Source organism: Siniperca chuatsi, linkage group LG21 (assembly GCF_020085105.1).
Source record: "Siniperca chuatsi isolate FFG_IHB_CAS linkage group LG21, ASM2008510v1, whole genome shotgun sequence".
Classification (NCBI taxonomy): Eukaryota; Metazoa; Chordata; class Actinopteri; order Centrarchiformes; family Sinipercidae; genus Siniperca; species Siniperca chuatsi.
Window position 1 is genome coordinate 8792841 of NC_058062.1, and position 24790 is coordinate 8817630.

At 38.5% G+C, this 24790-nt stretch overlaps 1 protein-coding gene across 1 annotated transcript in view; it reads right to left on the bottom strand.

The window, feature by feature from the left end:
- Positions 1-24484, bottom strand: part of hs3st4 (heparan sulfate (glucosamine) 3-O-sulfotransferase 4) — a 77059-nt gene extending 52575 nt beyond the window's left edge. The window contains exon 1 of the mRNA XM_044182248.1: positions 23087-24484. Coding sequence (XP_044038183.1) covers positions 23087-23682 — 596 coding nt within the window. The 5' untranslated portion in view covers positions 23683-24484. The remainder of the gene's footprint in view (positions 1-23086) is intronic.
- Between the last annotated feature and the right edge of the window lie 306 nt (positions 24485-24790).

Here is a 24790-nt window from a genome sequence, read left to right on the forward strand (position 1 = left end):
ACAGAACCATTGTCCTGCGTATGTTTTTTTATCTTTATGCATTTATTTTTTTTAGTAGAGAAGATATTTGGCATAATTCAAAGTTTGATCTCAAAAGACACATGAGGGTTTTGATGGCACATTTGCACTTGAATAAAACGAAAGGTGCTTGCTGTGTAAGGTTGATTATACATGGCCAAATCAAGATAAACACATGCTGACAACAATAATAATTCTTCTGTCTGACCACTTCGTTAGATGATGAAACAAAATCTGATATGTATGTGCAGAAATCAGAATCAGAATGATTCTGAAACCAGTCTGCTGCAAAGGCGAATCATCTGGCACCGTACTGCTCGCTGAGAATGATTAATTTTACCACCTATTTCATTTGAAATAGGTTAGTTACAAACCTGAATTGCACACACTGGGCTGCATATAAACAAATGGTAACACTTTATTTGAAGGTGGGTGCATAAGACTGACATGACACCTGTCATGAACATGAAGGCGTCTTTATGAAGGTTTATGACTGGTGTCATTAAGTGTCATTCGGTCAGTTATGTCACTTTTGATGAAAAGCTGACATTGTTTGAGATGTCTTTGTTATGACAACTTGACATTAACCAAGACAAAAATGTCTTTGACCGACGGTGGCCAGTTTGACAGGGAATACAGTACCGAAGTGGTTGAGCCGGAGCTGAGTCAGCTAGTTAAAAGCATGGCTGGCTGCACGGATCTAACCAAGCTAACTAGCTTACAGCAGCTAACAGTTACAATTACCAGCAGTTAGCAGTTATGTTAATAATGATAATAATAATAATAATAATAATAATAATAGATTACATTTATATAACATTAGCTTTTTATGTTGACACCCAAAGTGCTTCACAGTGAAGGGGGAAACTCACCTCAACTAGATTAGCTAATGTTACTTTAGAAACAAGTAAAGCTATCTGTCCATCAAGAAACTCCATAAATCACCTTGGTACTGTACTCTGTCGTCAAACTGGCCTTATAACATTCCATCTTTATGAAAAGTTCAAATGGTTCCACTTTACTTGAGATCAAGGGAAATCATGACACAACAGTCATTGACAAAACCAACCACATATGATTGTATAATGTAATGTTAACACATAAAGCTAAATAGTTTCTTTAAGTTTGATAATTAGGCCTGCTATGGCATGTTTATGACAGGTGATGTTTTCTTGGTTAATGTCAAGTTGTCATAGCAAAGACATTTTTGTCTTGGTTAATGTCAAGTTATCATCTCAAACACTGTCAACTTTGCATTAAAAGTGACATAATTGATTGAATTACACTTAATGACAACAGTCATAAACCTTCATAAAGACGCCTTCATGTTCATGACAGGTGTCCTGTCATGGTTATGACAGTGCCATGTCAGTCTTATGCACCCACCTTCAAATACAGTGTTACCGAACAAATTTACTAGCATGTTACAAACTGTACATCACAGCCTTGATAGTGTGTGTACGTTTGTCTGCATTCTTTCATGAAATCACCTTGAAAAAATGAAAAGCAGTTTTTTTGAGGAAAGAATCATTTGTTGAAGAGTTTGCAGAGTGAATGAACATTACATGGACTTATGAATCTTCCACAAATCAATTTGAGGCCCTCTGAGGATTTCTAATGGAATGCAAATGTAAGTATCCCACAGGGAATAGCACCTTTAATTAATTTGGACATGGACCACACGTTTTGGACTTTGGATTGAGATGTAAACAGATGTTTGGCAATATACCTCCTCCATGTAATAAAGATGTCCCCATAGCACTCTCAAATAGCTCCAATATGCAAGTGAGGAAATTCACAGTGTGCCTTGATTTATTTGCTGTTATTAATGGGGCGGTGTTGAAGGAAGTGGTCTGTGGCTGCCAGCACAATATCTGACCTCTGAGAGTGCATTAAATCAAGGCATTAGGGAATGCAGTAATAAAGAGGCCGGCTAAGGCACTGAACCTGCTCCAATATAAACAAACCACAACACTAGCATAGAGGAAGCAGAAATCACACCCAGATGCTTCTTTCATATAGAGCAAGCCAATATCTAAGTCTACTTTCATGTGTCCGTACAACTGTTCATCCTCAAATGTTTTAAGGTTAGGCATCATGTGACACAAAACCTCTTTTTTCTTCTGGTGGTCAATATAAAAATAAAACTGCCTCAATAAGAAAACTTGTTCCCTTTATTGTAGCAATGTAAGTTCTTTCGTCAACCTGGGCACAAGCGCAAACTCAAGTTATTGCTCTCAGTATATCACTAGTAGTATTTGTTTTAACCAGACTATGAGTGTACAGCCATTCTAGTGGCTCTGTGAGATTATTCTTAGACAAAGCAGTGCTTTGAGCAAAACATCATCATCAGTATTGCCTACATTGACAATGCTAACATGCTGATGTTTAGCAGGTATAATTGTTTACCATGTGCACCATCTTAATTTAGCGTGTTAACATGCTAACATTTGCAGCTAAACACAAAGTACAACTGAGGCCGATGGGTATTTGGTCATGAATCGAAATATTGGACAAATTTGAAAAATTACCCGATGACGGTGCTATGAAAAGTTAGGGGATCATCAAGGTTATTTCAATTCATAATGTGGAGAACATGAATGTCTGTACCAAATGTTATGGTTGTCAAAAATTTCACTCAACTACAATGTCAGCCTCATGGTGCTGCTGGAGGAAAAGTTACAGGATCACCAAAGTCATCATGATTGATCCTCTGGAAACCATTAATGTCTGTAAAAAATGTTGTGCCAATCCATAAAGTAGATGTTGAGACATTTCTCATATTTGTGTCACAGTAACATAAAGTTGTTGCTGTTACTTATTCAAACATTGAATATGGAACTGTGCCAGTGTAGAGCATCTAATCCGTCCGAAACTCTGAAACATTGTGCTTGTTAAGCCTGTTGAACAAGTTTTATACTGGTAGCAGTTTCTCAGAGGTACAATCACAACAAATACAGTTAACTATAACAAGGCAGAAAAGTCTTCAGAGCATCGTAAAAATGTTTAAAATATCATGATAACAAAGATGCACACAATTGATAAAAACCTGGCAACCCTATTAAGTCAACATATTTCTAACTTCTAAATAAAGATCCCCAAGGATCACAAAAATGCCTCAAAATTACTTTTTAAATTGTCAAGACTTTACAGTGATGTATTAATTTTGTCAAATGCCAACAGTGGTGCGCACACACCCGGCAACCATCTGCTCCACAACTTTTCCTCTCACAGATTTAACAGTCATTATGGCCAAGATTGTCCGTCACCTTACTTACTGTATTTCCCCAGAGCTGTCGCAATATGCAAACAACAGTCTTTAGATGCAGCCCCCACATAGCCAAATGGTCTCTTGACACCTACTCACATCTACTTGATCTGTCTGTCAACTCACAATGTTGGTACAAGCCTTCACACTTTTATTGACTCACACACTCTCTATAAAGCTCATGTATAGTATATGTTTATTTGAGTTTATATGTTTCAGCAATTATTGTCTAAAAAATTGCCAAGGTCCTTGCCTTGCAGTGACACAAATTGGCTGTTTTATTTTCCTTGGGTGAACGGTGGAATTATGTTGCTCTCCCGTTTGCCCATCAACTCTTTGTGCATCAAGAATTTACATGTGTGTGAGGCACGTTGTAGGAAATTCAGATGTATTGACGTATACATACGTATTGTATGTACTTTTTAGGAGAAAAATTAAATGCAACTTTTGCCTGATGGAGGAACTGTGGAACATGACTAAATGTGGTCTTAACTACTTCACCGCCTTTGCTAAATATACACATGTAATTTTTTTTATCATTTAAGTATTCAGAAATTATATCCTACATGTTTTAAGGATGTCTTGGCCCACAACTTTCATGGTGCAAACACTGCCTTTCCAAAATTCTATTTAGCAAGGTGTGTGCTGTGTACAACATTTCATAGAGATTCAATCAACTTGATTGGAAAAAAAAATGGTGAGAAACTAGTTTTGCACTTGAGTTTTGGAATTTCACAGACAATATCATGATGTCAAGTCAAATGTTTTCATTGTAAACAGTCTTAAAAGGCTCTTGGCTCCCTTGTGCCCACAGCAGAAGAGGTAATTTAACTGTGTAGTATACAGGACAGTGAGGTTGCCTACTACCATGAAATGCATACATGCTAGATTTAATTCCCCTTCATCACATTTCCATATTTACCACACTTGGGTTCATAAAGATAAGAAAACAGCAAACTCTTCACTTCTGTTAAAACAATGCTTCCTGTTCCCTAAACTTCCTCCAGTCACAGATATTCTAGAAGTAGTTGGTGGTGAGATATCTTTCCCTGTTTTACATACTCATAGCTCCAAGACCTGACATTCTTTTTTTTGTAATTGCGTCTAAACAACGGGAGTCTGGATGATTACATTAATTTTCACTCCACGATTTCTCTGGCAACTTTCAAAAATTGACAGAACGTGCGGTAGACATTGTTTTGCTTTTCAGATTTTAAGCTTTCAGAAGTCGAAAAAAATGACTCAGGAAACAAAAAGCAATGAAGTCATGGAGAAAAAGAGCCATGTCTGACTCTGTGGGTTAGCACTTATCCAGGGCAGGGGGCATAGCCTCTCTGATGTCAAAGTCTGTGCAACCCACTGCCTCATTATAAGTCAGAATAATTTGCCATTGCACCTCTGCAGACATTCCTCTGTGAACTAAAGAATGGCAAACCTCTGAAAATGTAAAACAAAAAATGTATTTCATGTTGACATTGTTCTGGCTGCATTTATGAAGAAATACAGAAATTATGTTTTTAAAAGAAAACATTGGCTGAACTGCTGGAGAGCAATTAGAGTAGATTGGTTAGGAAGTAGATACATGTTTAAGGCAGTAGTTCTAAATCCAAGCCCTCTGGACCAAAAGGCCTGCTGGTGTTCACTCTGAACATGTAATCAGGAAATGGTTTACACCTGGGATGCCAGGTGAAGGCAATTACCTGCAATCAACTACCTGGCAGGATAGAGGCATACAGTGCTCTGGGTCCTCAAGAGCAGAGTAAAATGGTTTTACAATGAAAATAGTGGTGCATTGAACATCCTGTAACAATGTATTTGCTGTAATGCTTTCATCTTTTGAGTTGTTTTTGAGCAATTCTCAGAAGGCATTAAGGCATTCTGTTATTCTGATGCCTGTTTGAAAATGTATAAACCAAGACATTCCTCCAATAGTTAACAAAATAGGGGTGTAATCACCTCTTTAACATTTTCAAGAATGTTTTAGAAACTTGACAGCTAAACTGACCATTTTAAAGCAAATGTCTACAAGAAACAAACAAAAATTCTAGATGATTTAAGTAATGTTACACAAAAGGTTAAGCTGTTATGATCATAGACTTAAAATGATAAATGTTAATAAATCAAACTATTCTCATTCATCTCCTAATGCACTGTTGCATGCTGTTCATATTTGTTTATATTTGAACAGCTACACTCTACAAACCACAGACAAGAAAGGTATGAACGCACAATCTGTGACAATTGCATACATTTTTAAAGCACTTAAGTTGACATTCTCTAACAATCATGGCCGCACTATACATGATAAATTCATACAAATGTCTTACATGTAAATAAAGATGATTTGAAAGAAGTAGCTGCCATTCTGCCAGTATGTGGTGATCCATCTGTTCAGATGTGACAATACAGCACAGGGACCGTGAAATAACATATGCACATTACAACCAAGGCAAATTATGCTATATATTATTAAACTCAAGGTGTGAAATTCCTTCCTCTGGCATTGCTCCGTTGCTTAACTAATTATCATGGCACATTCATTTTCTAAACCCTGAAGCCTTTGTTAAGTTTACCCAATGTGCAGAGCGTATGTGTTTATTCCTGTAAAAATGAGGTGTATTACAAAACAAATTTAAAAGAAAGTAATTCGCTCTGAGCTGAGACAACACAGAGCCAGCAGCTGCTGGGCTTCATTTGTATTCTACAGATTGTATCAGAAATTTGGAAAATGTTAATTGGAGACAATGTGTTAAGAGGCAGATACGGTCTTCCTCAGTCCATAGAAATACATAATAGATGAAAAAGATAACAGTGAATGCTAAACATTTGCTTGGACAAATATGCTGGAGTGCCTTTTGGCTGACACATTAAAATCAAAAGACACTGCCTCCCTGCATTCAACAGTGGACATGTTGACAAAGCCCTCATTTATTACAGATTCCCAGCCTGGCGAGCATTGCCCCAGCGTGACGCTGATTAGAAGGCTTGTACGAAATAAGCTTGAGAGCCCCATTTCACTACAAACCTATATTAATTTAGTTCTGCAGATTTATACATCCAGCTATCTAGGCACGAAAAACCAGCATGACATGAGAGTGTATTCTGCCCTTTTGAAAGGGGGTTAATCTCTCTTTCTTTCATGAAGAAACCTCAATCTTACAGTGGCCAGCATGTCTCATATGATGCAGCGGCTGAAGCAATAAACTGAATTAAATAAACCCATTAGTTACAGCAGATACCTTCTCACCTCGGCCTAGATACACACTTTCATGGTAAGTTGGTCCTTTATAAAGACCAGAGGACACAGTTTAAGATTGTGATGGCAAAGTGACCTTGAGTCAAAAGACAGAGAGCAGCCTTGTTCATTACTCAAATCAATTAAGGCAGCCTGTTTGCCCCAGTGTGTTCTGCAGGTGTTTAAAAGCAAATGTATGCTCATTTAAAAATCAATTCATACTTAGGATTCTGCCTCCTCCTGTCTTGTAGACATGAAACAAACTAGAGGTCGATTAGAGTAGAGAGCGACTATTGGGAGATTCACCATGGGCGTACTTAAAATGCATGGAATGACTAACCAAGCGCAGTTCACATGAACTTCCTTGTGAAAAAAAGACACTGAAAGAAGTCAAGGATCCTAATCCTGCAACAGCCTCAAAGCAGACTGGCATGTTTTTACAGTTTTGTCCCTGACAGACTCCTCAAATAAATCACACACTGAATTTTTGCCCATGTTTTTATATCTATAGTGATGAAGTTGTTGCTTACAGACAAATGTTATAGGCTAGCTAAGGTTAGAAGTTTAAAGACATTTTCAATATTACACTTTATTGAGAGAATAGAGAAGCAGTTATAGGCAGTAATCAATACAGTCTTGCTGATTTTGGTAATGTATGTAAATCACTTTCCTCAAAATAGGTTGTTCATCAGTGGCATTCCAACACAACCCAAAGGAAAGTTTTCCAATCTGACACTCTGGTTAAAGACCCTGTGTAGTACCAAAAAGACACAGTGAAAGAAGGGGCTGAAGCAACACATTGTACACACAAAAATTGTACACATAGGTGCTTTAGAATATGGAAGTGCGCTGATTTTACACATGAAAGTCTGTTTACAGGTCTCAGGGAGTACTATTGCATGTGCTGAAATAGATGTATGAAGAATTTTGTGGCTCCAGAGGGAGCTGTGTGAAGTCTGATAAATTGCCTCAAGTGATGTCACTTGAGTCAGCGTCGGTTAGGGCTGAAGACTACAAGTTTGAAAATGACAAAAAAGCTGACTCCTCATCTCTGCTTGAGGCTAGAGACTACTAGCTAACCAATCCAAATTACTTGCAAATTGCTGCATTTTGGGTGTGATGAGTTGCATTTTGGGTAATGTGTGTGCCAGGTCTTAACAAGGAGGAAGAATGTGTGGAATAAAAAAAGATGATATATCTGGTTCTGCTGCATTGATTTTGATCATTTTGATTTAACTTTTTAATTGTGAGTCCAACAACATTATTGAAGTGCAATGCTAAACCGGTGCAGTACTCCTTTTTTAAGGTATGGTGAAGTTTTAGAAACTAAAACTACTTGGTTAAGATCACCCTAATGGTTAGGGTTAGGGTTAGGGTTACAAGTATGATCCACACTGACCTTGGTCCTTTGTCCACAAAACGTACACATTTCAAGCATTTGAACAAACAACCAATGCTGTTGTTTCTCTGGTGAGTCCCTTATGTCCATGACCCTCTGGATCCCTTAATTCTTTGTTATTCAGTTTTCCTTGTGCTACCTAGGCATGCCACATATTGTTATCAACAGAATAAGTTAGGCTACTCAGAGGCAAAATGCAGTATAGTCAGTCAGTAAGCTGTGGGCTTTACCTGTGCCCTGTTTTTTTATCTTCTAATAATCTTCTGTTTACATTTTGGTGAATCTACACCATGAAAAATTCATGCTGCATTAGCAGTTCCTAGTTTCTAGCAGTTATGCACCATTGATGTACAGACAACTACCAGTCAATTCTGATACTGAAGAAAAAGTCTGAATTTCATTGTTATATTTCTAAACAGATTTCTAGACATTTATCCCACATGAATATTGAAGAAACAGGTATTACTGGAAATAAAACATACCTCTGATTCTAGCAGTATGTTAACACACACACACACACAAGAAGGGGTCTGATTTCTGAAGCAAAATGCATCTATTGGGTGCTAGGGTTTAAGAAGGCCCTTTGCTGGTAGCAAATAAAGCTGTTTGCGTTATATGAAAAATTACTATCAATATTTAATATGATATGATTGTAATTGTGTGATTTTATTTGTGAAAACATTTGTTCACACAGTAAGTCCCTTACTTTAGTGGTGTAGGTTATATAATTTGGTGTATGTAAATGTGGTTTGTGAATGTTGGCTTTACAACAACAGAATGAAAAGATGCCGTGAAGGCCCAAACTAAATTCTCCGCATTAGCCCTGGGGCAGCACTAACGCTGTATTATGAGCACTATTTCAACTAAAAGTGTCACCAATTTTTCTCTTTGTCTGAATCACAATTCATGGCTGATTTTATTGTGTGGTTGTGTGGTGCATTGTGCATGGGAGACAATATATCACACATATCAAAAGCCCCACAAGGGAAGAGGTGGCTTCATGGTTGAGAGCAGGTAACAACAACCTTATTAGAAAGGCAGAACACGTCAACTGTCTCCTAAATCTCTAATGCCAATAAGCCAAACTATGCAGGGAAAACAATCACCTCCTGATACAGCCATTAGCAATTAGCATAATCCCTAAAAGTGTCCTTTTGCATTTCATTGGCTTAATCCAAATCTCAGTGGAGTTTGGCAAATGCCACAGTTTGTGTTAATGACTTTGAACATACCAAACACACTGAGAGTGCTGGTGGTAGAGATGTTTCAGCACTGAATTATGAAATCAGGATTTAACTGATTGAAGATTTCCTCTTCAAAGTGCCAGTCAATTCAGCTCGGGCGGCGTCTCTACTGTATGTAAGAAATGTGTTGAGTGCAGTTTACACATCTAATACTCAGCTCATACATTGTTTCACACTGTGCTAAAATTATTCTAACGGAATACCCCATGGTGATTTGAGGGAAAGAAAGAGCATGAATAAGTAAACAACATAAAGCGATGAGAAACTTCAAAGGCGATGGGACAATCACAGCAAACAAGATCCTGGAAGCCAATGAATGTCTTTGTCTTTGTTTGTGACAGTGACTCAGGGGTGTAAACAGAGGAATTAGCTCGCACCTCCGGAGTCTCAACACATCACACAGCCATAATTGAATTAAGTATGTCAGGTTGTTGCTGAACTGCAGATGCTATGAAGAGCACAGGATGCATTTGGCTCCAAAGATCACCTCTATATATGGTCCTAACCTTTAATTTCCATCAAATCCTTGAAAAATAAAAATAAAAAAGGTAATTGGTAATCCTGAAAAATGGCTGAAATTGCATCTATGTTTAGCAGCCAGCATTGGATGCTAAATTTTGTGCTTTCACAAAATGGCCGGGGTTTTCTTGATGGAAAAAAGCCATATGCTGCATATTGCTGCATATGTCTACTGCATAATGGTCATATGATAATGCTGCCTATACTAGTGGGAGAAGCCAACATTTTCATTTCCCCCATCCCTCAGCATAAATACTACATTAACACCTATCAGCTCATGGACACAGGTTTGAAACATACTCCCAGCAGTCCCTGTATCTTGGCTTCATGACCATTCCTGTCAGGGTTTTTCCTTTGACTGAACAAATGCATCAGCTTGTGTCATGAGACCACATCCCTCGCAGCCAATAAGGAGCGTAAGTGCTCCAGGAGATGTGGAAGGAAAATTGGAATCTTGACAAGTATGATTGACATGTGTATTTGTCCCAAGGTAGTCTTATTTGCAGAGATTTAAAGACGTCTGTAGACCAGCATTCTGCCGAACAGAATCATTGTTCCTCCAGACTAGAATCATATCACGGTAATTCTGTTGCATGCAAATAATCTTTTGGGAGAGATGAATCCCTTTGAGCATAAATTAATTCAGCTTATACTTTATTTTGGGTCCAAAATAAATTATTTAACAGATGAAGCTATGGCTTTCATTTTCAGACAATCTGTCCATGTCGCGGAACAATAACACAAGCCTAAGTTCTCCCTTCTATCCCAGCAGCAACAACGGAGGAGAAGGCTGCTCTGAATTTTATCGGGCTCTTTTGATGGACACAAAAATAAAGTGGATATGAGCCTTGATGGTAAACCATAACCCAGGGCCACTTCATAGCAATGGAACAGAAAAAAAAAAAAAAACGGTGAATTAAATTCTAACCATAAGTAAAATAGACTTCCACTTGAAAGCATCAGAGTATAGCTACAGCAGGGCAAGGGAAGTAGATGAATGTGTGTGTGAGAGAGGAGGAATTCACATGAAATCTGAACAGGACTAAAGGCAGGATGAAATTGGCTATACCCATTAACTGCTCAAGAGGGTTTTTTTTCTCCATATGCAAAAAGGATGGAGTGGTATTACTTCTTCCATAATTCCCATGTTACAATACCAATCGCTAGAATAAGATCAAACCAATCTGTAATCCTGGAATGAAATGAAAAAAGGAGCCTCTATTCAGCCAAAACAAAACACCACTGAAAGGAAAAACCTCCTGAAAGCACTGTGCTCTGTACAGCATGTGTTGATCCACTGTATTAGGATATTTGCGGCAGAAAAAATGAAACCTGGAGAACAGTGCTGTAGTGGTTGTACTAATTAGCTGTGCTGATAGTTGCAGCTTTGTGTCTGTACTTGTTGAAATTCAAATCTACGGTGTATTACAAAAGGTAAATTTCACCTGAGATTTCAATAATTCAAAACCTGATGATGTTGATACCTTCTAACAAATCTGTGATGGTCCATCTGCAGAAATAGGTATTCAACTGGTAAAGTGCTTCTAGTGCAACCCTGTCTCCTACAAATTCCATTTATACTACTAATTTGCAACAGCATTTAGCAAGAAATGTATTTTACCACCTGAATAACGTATTTAGGTGCATAATGAAGAAACATTTTTAATGAACATATAAGATAATCTTTTATTGATCCCCCAGAGGGGAAATTTGGGTGTTACAGCAGCACGACATATATAAGTACAGATAAATAGAGAAACTTAAAATAAAGTAGATACATTATAAGTATATAAGATAAAAATAAGAATAGATTAAAATAGAAACTAGCAATTAAATCAAACTTCAAACTTACAGGCAATAACAGTACACATATGGTACCCACAACTGGTGTTGTACATGACCCGATGCAATGCAATACCATCTCAAGCAAAGTGGCACAGTGGTGTGATTACTAGCAGCAAAGTCAGCAGATTATAGTATATATCTATGTCATTTGTTTTCCTCCACTCTATGCAACAGCTGATTTGAATGATTGATGTTTGTTAGATATTGGAAAAGGCAACACTGAATTAAATTCCCCTAACAAACTCTTTGTTTACAGTGATCGTTTTTGACACTTGCTTTACAGGACTGCTGTACCCAACCATCAGGTAAGATAGCGCTAAATACCTACAAATAAATAAAATGACTTACCAAACAACCAGTAAAGAAATTCAGTTTCCACAGAAGTTTCCAAGTTTCCCCCCTCTCTCTTCAGTCTCCATCTGCAAAAGTTATTCTTCTGTATACTCTGGTTCATAAATGTATCCTCTTGTCACCACAGTGAACAGCATTTTTCATAGTAAATGGATTGTACTTGTAGAGCACCCTTTCTAGTCTTCTGACTACTCAAAGCACTTACATATCACATTCACCCACTGATTGCAGATGTTAACTGCTCAAAGAAACTAACTAATTGACACACACACACAAAAACACAGTAGTGTGGGGTTCAGTGTCTTACACATGGGCTGGGGAAGCTGGGATTGAACTGCCGACCTATCGATTGGTGGACGACCCGCTCTACCACTAAGCCACAGCTGCCCTGTCATAAATGCTTATTTTTATTTTCTATTATTTGTTGTCTCGTCCATAAACCACTGAAATGCTGACTCAAACAGCTGATCTGCTGCTTTTTAGGTGGCTAAAATATGTTTTGCTGCTGACCCCGTCCACAACAGTAGGTTAATTTGCTTCTGTGCCACCCTGTTCGTCAAATAACAACATTTTGTCTCAGCACCCAAGGTACCCTTGTGCGTCTGTCACGAACCAGGCTTTCAATGAACTCCAATGTAAAACCATCTGCGGCAATATTAGACGCTCAGAGGAACTGCTCCGGCCGTCCATTCACTCCAATATTACCCTGACCGCGGCGCTATAAGACCACTGGAGAACCGAGGACCCGCTGCCCAGAAGTATTTTCCTCACTGTTAATTCCATGTTAAGGTTTTCTTTCAATGATATCCTCAACATCAAAACTAAAACACAAAAGTGTCCTTGATAATTCAACAATACGATAGGTTAATGCTACAGTTTTTTTGTCCTATTCTTTTCTATTGGCCTGCGTCCACATTACGTGACTGCCAAGTTTTTTGTGAAAACCAAAATGGTGGACATTTCTTTTATTCTCAGTGGAATAATTATATTTTCATAATCTTCGTTCAGTGAATGTATATGATCCTATGAGTTTTGTTAGTTATTACAAAGATTCTCTCAGGTCTCAGATTGTTGCTATGGTGGTCGCTATGGACGCTGCTACGCCTACTTAGGGAATTGTGGGTGGACTTGGCGTGTTCGACTCCTGTTTTGGGCTGTCTGCCGTCAGTGGGCTTCATTCCATTTAAAATTTCTGCCGGTCGGCCATAACCTGAATCCAAACGGCACTATCTCTGTTAAAAAAGACGTTTTATAGCCAGTGATTATAAAATGTGAAGTTGCTCATTTAATTGTATATTTCCAAGAATATGTGGCTGAGGATATTTAATAATAATTATTCATATAATTATTAATTATGAAATCACCTTTCTTAAGAAGGGGTTATCAAACTGGAATTTATATTGTGCATTGCATTCAACCTCCACTGTTTTTTAATTATTTAAAAAAATAATTATTATTTCTGCACATGTCACACTTAATTTTTGCTCTTGCCACCTTCATATATTAGCAAATTGGTCTTTTTAGCCATAACCCAACACTTCAGGGCTTCCTCCAAGCCTGTAGTAATGACCTAGATTGTCGGCAAAATTGTACAATAATCTATGAAGACTCATTTTGGTCAAAAAATCCACTAAAAAAACAAACAAACAAAAAGCTTCATTTTATATACTGGAGCTAAACCAGATACATCGTTGAAAAGGCCGTGACCTGGAGAGTAAGATATGTAAGATTCTTCATGCCTCCTGCTTTGAGATACTGACATTTGAACCTTGACCTTGGTGCATGTTTGAAGGCCTATAATCCAGCAACAAAAGAGGCTACAGACATGGGACCATGTTATAGAGAGCTCTTGACTTAAGAGCTCATGTGAGCATAGTCAACAACTGGGGCTGCAGTCAAAGAAGATACAGCAGCTCAAGATTCAACATGTACAGGAAAAAGGTCGATAGATAAAAAATTCACGTAAAATGAAATAGAGAATAGAAAATAAGAGCTATAAACACCTGTTATTTATACAGATATGCGATGGATAATTGCACAGAATACTTGCACAGACATATACACACATGGTATGTAGCATTATACTACTATACATATATATATATAAATATATATACACACATACAGTACTATATATATAATATAATTTCACAGTGTAAGAATATTTAAATGATATATATGTATAGAGACTGACAATTAATCAGTGAAAGAAAACCATAACATGGAATTAACAGTGAGGAAAATGCGTCTTATAGCGCCGCGGTCAGGGTAATATTGGAGTGAATGGATGGCAGTTCCTCTGAGCGTCTAATGTTGTCACGGATGGTTTTACATTGGAGTTCATTGATAACCCGGTGTGTCTCATACGGACGCTAAAGGGTACCTTCGGGGCGTGACAAAACGTCAGTATTTGACAACCTCGGAATGAGAACGGGTTGTCGGTGGCGGTACTCCTGTCTGCTTCTCCAAACTGGGAGCGTGCCCATCACCATCTACTGTAGGTAATACACTGACTATGGATAATACAACCCCACTTCAAAAAATCTGTACGATCCCTTTAAAGGAATAGTTTGACATTACTCGATACAATCATGTATACATTTCTCCATACAAGAGACCTTTAACAATGTAACTAAAATTATGTGGCTTGAAGTGTAAAATATGCAGATGTGCAGTTTTACCTTTGAGATTGCACAGGCACTCACTGGCACTCCACCATTACACTTAACAATGCATGTTTGATAATCACAGAGGAGGGCCTTTTTACAATGAGAAATCACTTCTCACTCACGGACAAGATGGCTTCATCATATTGATGATTCAACAGGGTGGACAGGAATATCATGGAAGTATAGTAGGCTTACTGTTACCTTGATTTATATGCTATTGTGTGTGAGGTAGAGGCTGCCTGTTCTTGCTGTAGGATATAATGAGTAATATTCTTGTGCTATGCTGCATCTAAAGAGCTGCTCAAACAAGAAATAAACATGATTGCTCCTGTGGTAACTGGAACCTCACAGCTCCATGATGCTTGGGAGTTTAATCAAGTGGAAAGAGGGTGGGCAATGAGAAAGACTGTACTGAAGCAGTCCACTCTCTAGACGGTACAGGGGTATGCTGCTAATTAAAAAGTTTAATTCCACAACTGCAGCACTGGCAGCAGAGCACTCAGAGGTGCGTCCTTGTGAGTCTTGGCGCCGTCTTATCAGGCGTAAGCAGATTCTGCCATGTTGGGAAGGAGCGGGACAGGGAGGCACTGCAGCAGCACACAGGCCCAGCTGGAAGGGATGGCATCCTGCCTGCTTGGGGATCAGGCCCACCTTGCTCTTTCCCATCTCCCCACTGAGTGGAGTCACAGGCTCCCAGTCAGGTGGCAAGAGTCAGGGGCTAAGCTGCCCATGGAGCAGCTGAGAGAGGGAAAGCAGGGCTAAACAAGGGATAAATGCTGGATTTAGACCTTCTGCTGCTGGGCTCGGCAGTGGATCCATGTCGCCATTACACATCTCCTGTCACCAGGTCCTGTCTTACGACCGGAGGTTGCAGGTACACTACAGCCTGTGCTGCAGTACACACTGTTCCTTCAAAGTCCCACGGCAGATGAATCAGATGTGATACACTGACACTGCCTCAATGAATAGACTTTAATATTTAAACAAAAAAGAGATGTGAATTTTCCACAATGCCGTACAAAGAAATGGATCCATTTCTCTGATAAGGTGAGAAGTGAACACACTCTATTGTATGACCTTGGTCAAGGTAAAAGTTTTGTAGCTGTGTAGTAGGATCTATCGATTACAGCACATTACAACTCACACAAAGAGAAAAGTCCTTGGAAATGGCAAGACTCATTCTGTGACATCCTTTTAAAAGGCCACATCTTATGAAGCATTAAGAAAAGATGATTGAAAAAAAGTCAGCAACAAAAATAAAAGAGTTTCAGAGTGTGCTGGAATAAAAACAATGTCTACTGGGACTAATCACCACGGAGCTGGAAGCTATCGCTGACTCATTTCTCAGCACAGGGACGCAGCATGGAAGGATAAGAACACTTGCTCTAAAGATTTATAAGCACATCCCCTCTACTTTTATTGCATAAGGGGTAAAGTGCCATTTTAATAACACAGAGATATTATAGCTTGCAAACCTCAGTAAAACTTTGGTTCTGGTTGACAGTTAGCTGATTAATCGTATGTATAACTTTCAAGAGGAGACACAGGATACAAAGGAAATGTTGAACGCTGAACCACTGATTTTCCCACATGTTGACCACAGATATCTAAATTCCAGGTGACTTCATAATCGTCTTGTTTTTGTTTTTTACTGCAGTTTTCAAATCTCTTTTTATTCATTAATGCAGGTAAATCAGATTTTGTGCAGTGCAATGAAAGTCACGAAACTACTTCAAACTAAAGTTGTTTAGATTATGACCTGCTGTTGCTTTGTCTTCTTCTCCTTAATATATGCTTTGAATTTAGTGCTACCAAGTGCCGACTTCGGGGCAGTGATTTTGATAAATGATGCATTCGCCTCATAAACAGGTGAGTTTGGCAATAAATCCTTTAACACTGGGTCAAATCCATGGTGTCTGTGGTCAAACTGTGGTGTTACAGAAGGTGGCAGTTGTAGCATGTTAGCAGTAGGCTGACAGAGCACTGAGTTATTCAGGAGATCTACACTCCTGTTACAGAGAGGGGCATTGTCTTTACCATGGAGTGTATACTCTTCGGGCAGTTTTTTGATGAAGGACAGTAGGCCTATATAAATCAATTTTATATCCTGTTAAGTCTTATACTAGAAACTTTATGAGAAAAGTATAATTTATGGCTTTTGGCCAATTATTGTGGGACTGGACGTGAGTGTAAGACTATAAACAGGCTTGTTCATATATTAAATGGATGGACAACTCATTTTAGTGGATTGTATTTTAACTCAGTTTAGTAGATTTGAAAAGCAGTAGGGTTTCTTTTATTTGAAGCACACCCAAATGTGTTTTTCTGTGTTTTTTTTTATGTGGAGTAGATGTTAAGGGTGTGTATCTAGCCCTCTCAGATGATTTAATATGTATTTAGCTTATAGTCCACAATCTGATACTTTTTACATTTGATTGTGATTCAAAGCTGATTCAATGGGATTCTATCAGGTTATTTTCCCATCATCTCTATTACTCTGTATTATGCCACCTTCTTAAATCGGTGACAAAATTAATGGTGCCCCCTGTATATTTTACATTATTGTTGCACGTTTTGGACAGCACAGTTCTTTAGTTGGGATTTCTGCCAGTGTTGTACATGATGGAGTCTGATTTTCTTCCTTATAGGATCCTTTTCAGGAAGTGGGTGTCTTAAAGTAGGTACTGTGTGTCATGGTCACGAGGTTGCACACACACACACACACACACACACACATAAATAAACATGCACCAGAAGCACAAGGACACAGAGGCAGAGTTACTTGAAATTTTAAGATCAGTGTTTCTCAGCCATATCGATTTTTGAAGAACTTCACACAGAATTTGGTTCGGATCTGTGGTTATGTGTCGTTGTAGCTGTATCTCTCACTCTTTTATCAATTTTTCGATAAGTATTAGTTCAACTTTGTACATATAGATATTGATTGTACCAAAGTCAGAACACCAACACATATAGTATGAAATGCTCTTTTCATTACCATGGATATTAGCGTTTGCTCATAAATTACAGAGATGTCTGAGGACACATTCATGCTTCAACATTTAGAATTACTTAATTACATATTAATTACATATACATATTTCTCAGCACAATTGCTCCATACAAGGTTCTTTCAGTATGAAGAAAGCCATTCTTACTCCTTGTGAAAAGACTGATATAACTGCTCCCACTTTGCTGACTGTCCAGTTCACACATCAGTACAGAGCAGAATTCCATTGAGCCTCAATAGATGAGAAACCTCATGCCTCCTGCTGTATTATTTGACCAGGTCACACATGCTTTTCAATTGGAATTAATCTAAAACGAACAATCTGACACTTTTCAAAATTGTGTTATTGTTAACAATGTGGAAGACTGATACTGCCACTGTTAATCTACAAGTTAACTCAAATGTTAAAGTGCTTACAAAATGTATATTTTCCTATTTTGTAATGTAATATCTTAACCATTTTTAAATCAGAAAAATAGCTGCTCTGTTAACAAGATTCCATTATAAGTGACCATACCACATTTTTCCACCTGTCTCAAATAATTATTAATATATGGCAAAGTTTTTCAGACAGCAGTTCAACATTTTTAGGATTGTTTTTTGTTCTTTTTCGGTTCATGCTCTGGCAGTTACTACTTTCAAACCCTATTTGTTAACATTAATGTAAATGCTATTTGTTTGACATTTTGCAAAAATAACGAAAATACCAAGCAGTCAATCACACTAATAAGCCCTCATTAGTCCAGTCCCTAACTAGTGTGAATTCCTGCTGAGAATGCTCACCCACAGCAGGCATATATCTTCACGTATGATCGATAATCAATGACAATCTTTAGCAGAATTTATGAGGCACATTATCTTTCCACTAAAGTATATGAACACTGGCACAGAGCTGGAGTAACATTTGCTGCATTGGTCATCATGCATCAAACCCTCCTTTCCTATTCCAGGATGGGCGTTTGCACCAGGTTGAGGCATGCTCAAGAGAACAGATAAGTTAAATCCTTGCTGCGGTGGCTCATCCTCTTTACTCAGAAATAGAGGCAACATTAGAAGCGCCAATTGGCTGTTGAAAGTCCTCTGTGTACGGTAATGATGGCACTACATTGCTAATTGCTTGTTCAAGTAAGCCCAAAACACACTGGAGAAACTGTCCAAGAGTGCTAAAAACAGGATAGCAGCACCAATCACCAATCTGGGCTATGGAGGCTCATACCAGACTCACAATAAACTTGGAATCCTGATGTGAATATTAGATGTGTGCTGGATTTATGCAGAATGTTTTATGGACATGGAGGCTAAAACCTTCTTCATGCCACATCCAGAAGTTATCACTGTAAGAAATACTTTACATACTGAATTTAAACTTATCCAATCAACTCCAACAACCAAGTAGGTGAAATACAACAAAAAAATACAAAAGTTCTTAAAGCATTGTTTTCCTTCCGCATCCTCTTTAGGAATGGGGAAAGTTTCAAAGTGTACTCTGATATATATGATTGATTTCCTGCTTAGTATCTTAATTTTAAAAGTTCTTGCAGTTTCTTTTGCTCATTTAGCTAAATTCACCCAGTTGCTAACAGTGTCAGTAATGGGCCAGTTTTCTCGTATGAAGTATAACAGAACAACATAACAGTAAAAACAACATTGTGCTATTTTGAAGCACAATTGTATGCAAATTAAGTCATGTAAAAGTAGGTCTTCAGTGTATGTTCAATTTTTCAAAACCTATACTGTACAGCATTTGGAAAAGGGTTTCAGAGAGCATTTGTATGAAAAAATGGATCAGAAAACCTTCTCTAACTACTGATAAAAGTGCAAATTAAACACATTACATGATTTTAAAGAAGGTATCTGTCCATGTTAACAGATGTAAGGAAACATTAGCAAGTGGTACAGCAGAATCACACAAGCACGATCAAGAGCTAAACACAACTCATGTTCATTTTTTAAAAAATGTAATTTTAGATCTTTACCCATACCTGTATATCATGTTTATTTGATCTTATTTTATCAATATCAGATTGTGGTTTTGTCTACAATTTACTGTGCATCCTCTCACACAACAACAACACAGAATTCAAGCCTCCCAGAAAAATGTTTCAGCTGCAGTTTAATGGCCAAATACCATTTTTTCTATTCATGTTTTTTTCAGAATAACTTCAAACTTGATACATTTATTAGGAAAAGTCCTCTATATTCAAACTTACAGCCTTTACACATTACAAACTGACAAGTAGCTGCCTCTATTTTCTTCAGCATGAGCCTGGCAATTGCTTTACCTCCCCAACACAGTGGTTGTAGAATAGGAGGGGGTGCGCACTGCTGCCTACATAAAAGAGCACATATTTCCTTTTTTTCTTCCACAGTCACTGACATTTGACCATGTCAGACATTTTCCAGTATAATAACAACATCCTGGAACTGATTCTCTGGGCTGATATGCCTACGCCATAGAAAAGTGACAACAAAAAGCATTTACTGTACAACTCCTGGACAAAGGTGCATTTTTCTAAATGAGGTATCTCAAGCAGAAAGGTGCAAACTAAATGTTTCAACTGAAGAGAGGCAAAAAAACCCATATTTACAGTGTGTTCACAATTCTTCATTTAAAATCAAATCTGTTAACATCACATCTGTTTACTGTTTTACAGTGTTATTCAAGCAGACTAACCCTACTACCCATGACCTTTAGTGAACCATACAGTACTGCAGTGGCTCCAGGCGAGCCTGAATGATTCCACACTGTATATTCTCATTTCATGGCAGGCTCTTTAATTCACAGTACAAAACTCAATGGAACTTTCCTTCATCCTGTTTTCTTTCCTCCAGAGCATCACACAAAGTATCAGAAAAGTTACCCCCTAAACACGCACAATCAACAACACAAAAACACAATCCCAATTATTTCTAAAACTCACAAAACCTGAATATCTGTAGGATAAACTGTAATGGACAAACCAGTCAGTACAAGCTTCTAGTGCAGTTAACACACATACATAATTTAATTCACTGTGTTGAGAACAGACTAAACAAGCATTTGAGTACATGTAAGTGCTTACAAGTTGCCTTTGGGTTATATTCCCCATAGTTTGTGTATCATATCCATCACAATGTGGAGCAGGTGTTACTAATACAGGCCCAAATTTATGAATCACATTTTATGAGATTACTGGTCTCACTAAAATACACCAATGTCAAATGGTTGCAAACACCCGTAACTGATCATAATTTCACTTCCATTAAGTGCACATTAGCCAGAGCATCACAGACAGAGAAGAGAGATGCAGTATAATGCATCATTTAGAAACAAACAAACAAACGTGGTCTGAATGAATTTTTATATCAGTGTCTGGTATCTATATCGATATAGTGGCTCAACTCATGATTATTTTTAACCATTTAACCACTCACTTTAAATGGTTTCATCCATTGGTGCAAATTGTAGCCTGTATTTTTCTTTCCCTCCTGAACGCACCATTCTGAGGTGAACGTTCTACACAAGACAATGGCAGATACAAAATTAAGGCTCCTTTAGGGATTTGTTTGGCTCAGGGGCCCTAAAACACATGAGCACACTTATTATTATTTATGTACGCATGTCATCCTCCTGTCTAATGAGCCTTTCACCAGTAGCGTAATGAAACAGCTTGCATTAACACAGCCTAAATGAACAGCCGAGAGCTCCCATGTCTATGCAGCAAGATGAAAGCAGATGCTCCGCAAACCCAAACACCAGTGTAACAGATCCGGTTCTACGGAGAAACAGAAGGGACCTTGAGTCAGCGTCATTCTCAGCTCATTGACTCCATTAGAAAATCCTGAATTCCCCTGGTCAAAGATCATTATGTGAGAACCCCTAACTGAGCCATGACCAACTGACCAAGAATGAATCCTCAAATTGATTTTTTTCTCCAGTAAACATGGCAATGATAAACAGGTTCTTCTCTGGCTAATAAACCTGGACTCAAAGTGAATGTCAACCATCACACACACGAGAGATGATCTAAACAGTTCATGCTCCTATAAGAACAAACAGCAAAGCATTGACAAAGGGTGTTTCAGAAAATACAGAACTTATGCACTATTACATGTTAGATTATATGCAATTTAAGTAAAGGAGGTACTCTGGTAATTGATAGGTTGAATGTTCCGTAGAGAGGAAGGAGAGAATACCGGCTGACTTGTGAAAGCAACATTGAGTAAACGGCAGGAAAAAAACTGGTTCTTCTTTAAATACTTAACATCTACAACATATTATATGTGATATGCAGAACAATAGGTATCAAATAGAAATGTACTCTATAAAAGAACTCCTTCCCACTGTTGTTATCTGTGAGCATGATTCTGTATGTGTCTATGTGTGAGTGTGTGTAAGAGTGTAAGGGAAACTAAAACTGAGGGATAAGGAACTGAATAATAAGCCAGTTTCTCTTGGTCAATTTCAAACATCTAGAAATTACCAATGTTGCATTAAATATTTAATATGAGCATCATATGATTATTATCTTACTTTGTGTTGTGTATTTCATTTTCACTATTGGATAAAGGAACCAGCCTGAAGCACACAATGGCTTTGTCAAAATAATTAAACATGTAAAATAAAATGTGATTTTGGTTTAGAGACTAAACAACTTAGAATAAGATGTTTAAAAAGCTAAAACTATACAGTGACATTCCTCTTTGTGTGTTTGCGTGCAACTATGTCTGTGCAAATATTGTGTAACCCTGTTAAAGACCTTAACTTCAACTACCTTTGTGACAGAACATCACTTAATATTTGACAGACAGACCTGCTGTTGAAGACCACTGTGGATCTTCACATGGGGTTCAATACTGTGTATAATAATAGACAACTTATGATTCAAAAAGAAAGTGAAAACTGTTCAACTAATAGGTCCATACCTAGTTTTAGGTGCCAATGCGACTCTCAACGCAAGATTATCGAACTCACTTTACAGCCATTACAGAGTTTTACCAATTTTCTATCATATGTGCATTACTAACCACTTTCCAAAGCTGCTGTTCAAGATTTTTGAATTAAATTTCTGACAATTCTAGGGAGCCAATGCTTTTAATTCGTGTCACTAAAGGTAAAATAAAAATCAACTTGAAGAGACTCGAAACTTGCCTGAGTGAGATAATCCATCACACATAATCCCATCCACAGTGAACAAAAAAGGGTTGAGTTTATTTTTATCTGAACCAAAAATTAGCTTGTAATAATGTAATGTAGCTGAAATGCAGAGACTGAAAAGTTTGCATTACCACGCAACTCTACAGTCTGACAAACAAGTAGGCAGAAATGCTATTCACTGTGATTGATTACCTATCCCAGGCAGGTTTACGGTCTCTTGCAAATTGATTTTCTTAACTCCCACAAATGAATGAAGACCAGTGACTATACGTGGATGAGCAATAAACACGCAATCTGAAATATAATACACAGTGCCATTCTTTGGAAAACAGTAAACAGCAGCCTAAAGTATGCATTACTTGTAATGGATAAGACTAAAATGGTAACTCACCGGTACCAGTCCAGCCCCTTCTCGTAGTTCCTGTCAAAGAAATGTGGCTCATTTCCAACGGCTCTGACGTCCGGGTGCACCCTGAGAGCCTCCAGCAGGGCTCTGGTCCCCCCTTTCTTCACCCCGATGATGATGGCTTGGGGAAGTTTCTTCTCCCCATAATCCATGGTGCAGTTCACCCTGAGTTCGCTGTCCGTGGTGCTGAATTCCTGGTGCTCCCTCTCCAGCGCGGTGGTGTGAAATCGCGCCGCCGATTTAGTTGGAGACGCCTGAGTCCTAATCCACTCCACTGTCCTCTGTTCGGCCTCAGCATGATCCTTTACGGTGGAAACCGTGGTGGTTCTCTCGGCCTCGGTGAATTCGGTAAAGCCCTGGGAGGTGGAATAAAGTTTGTCCCTCAATGTCACAAAAGTTGTCTCCTCTGTCACCAGCCTCCCTTGATACACGTAGTTCTCTTGCAGGGGGAACTGCAGCGAGTTGTAGCAGCTCATCAAGCTATAAAACAAGTAGGTGACAGACAGGGAGAGGGTAAACATGAATAAGATTTTCCGGGGCACTTTAGAGGTGAAAACCGAAGTGCTGGACCAAAATGCCATCTCTGATAGCAGTGATCCTCTCAAAGAAGTGGCCAGACATGTTTCCACCCCGAGTCTTGCATGGACAAAATCAACAGCAATATTCAGCGCTGCTCCAGCTAAAAAAGCATGAAGCTGGACCAAACCATCCTAATCCAACCAAATCGCATATTTATAAGGATAGCGGGGAAATAGATCGTTAGAAATTCCGGAAGAATATCGCGTCCTTTTTCTTGAGTATCGATTTCTTATTCCAAGACTGACAGACAATGTCACAATTTATTGGAGTGAACTTGCAGATTTGAGAGGCTGGAGGTCTGGCGTCCTTCCAAATGAGCAGCCTGGTTTGAATTGGACAGAGTATGATGAACGAAATTCTGGCATCTTATGAAGAGGGGGACAACGAAAAACAGAAAATGAACAGCAGAGTGTTTAAAGTAGGTTTCTTCACATCAGCAGCTCAGCCCGGAGTCCAGTCCAGTCTGCCATACAAGAGTGGATTCACGTCCATCCAGGCAGTCTACAAATCCATTGAATCTTTCCAACCAGAGACGAATGAGCGCGCAATCCTCCACACTTCTCTCTGTTTACTCTGTGTAGTAGAAAGTCGGCAGCCTTTGCACAAAAGCATCTACTCTTCCCACAGGCTGCTGCTCGCCGTCCTTGCGCCTTCTCAGATTGGTAGGATCCTACAATGTGCGCATCGGCTGGGTGAGATCATCTGAACTGAAGCACCGTAGAGCCACACAGCATAACTAGTGTGTACACCCACTTTTTCCTCTATCTGTGCACAAGTAGGGCTATAAACGTCAGACTTCCTTGAAATAGTCGTGTGGAAAGCTACTTCTCCTCATTCATGCACTCACTTCACTTGCAGAGATGGGGTTTACATATACTGGCATATTGGAGGTTTTTACATTGCGAATTGGTTCTACTGTATAAAGTTCACTATAAAACTCCATCTCAGAAAGATTATTTTGATAGAGATTATATTTTACAGGAAGCTCGTGTCTGCACCCTGCTGGTTTGCTGTGGAGCATTGCATAAATTAATTTACAAAAAAAGCCACAAAAAGAAGTGTATCCTGATTAATATAAAAGCAGGTTGCATGAATCAAACTGGATAATGA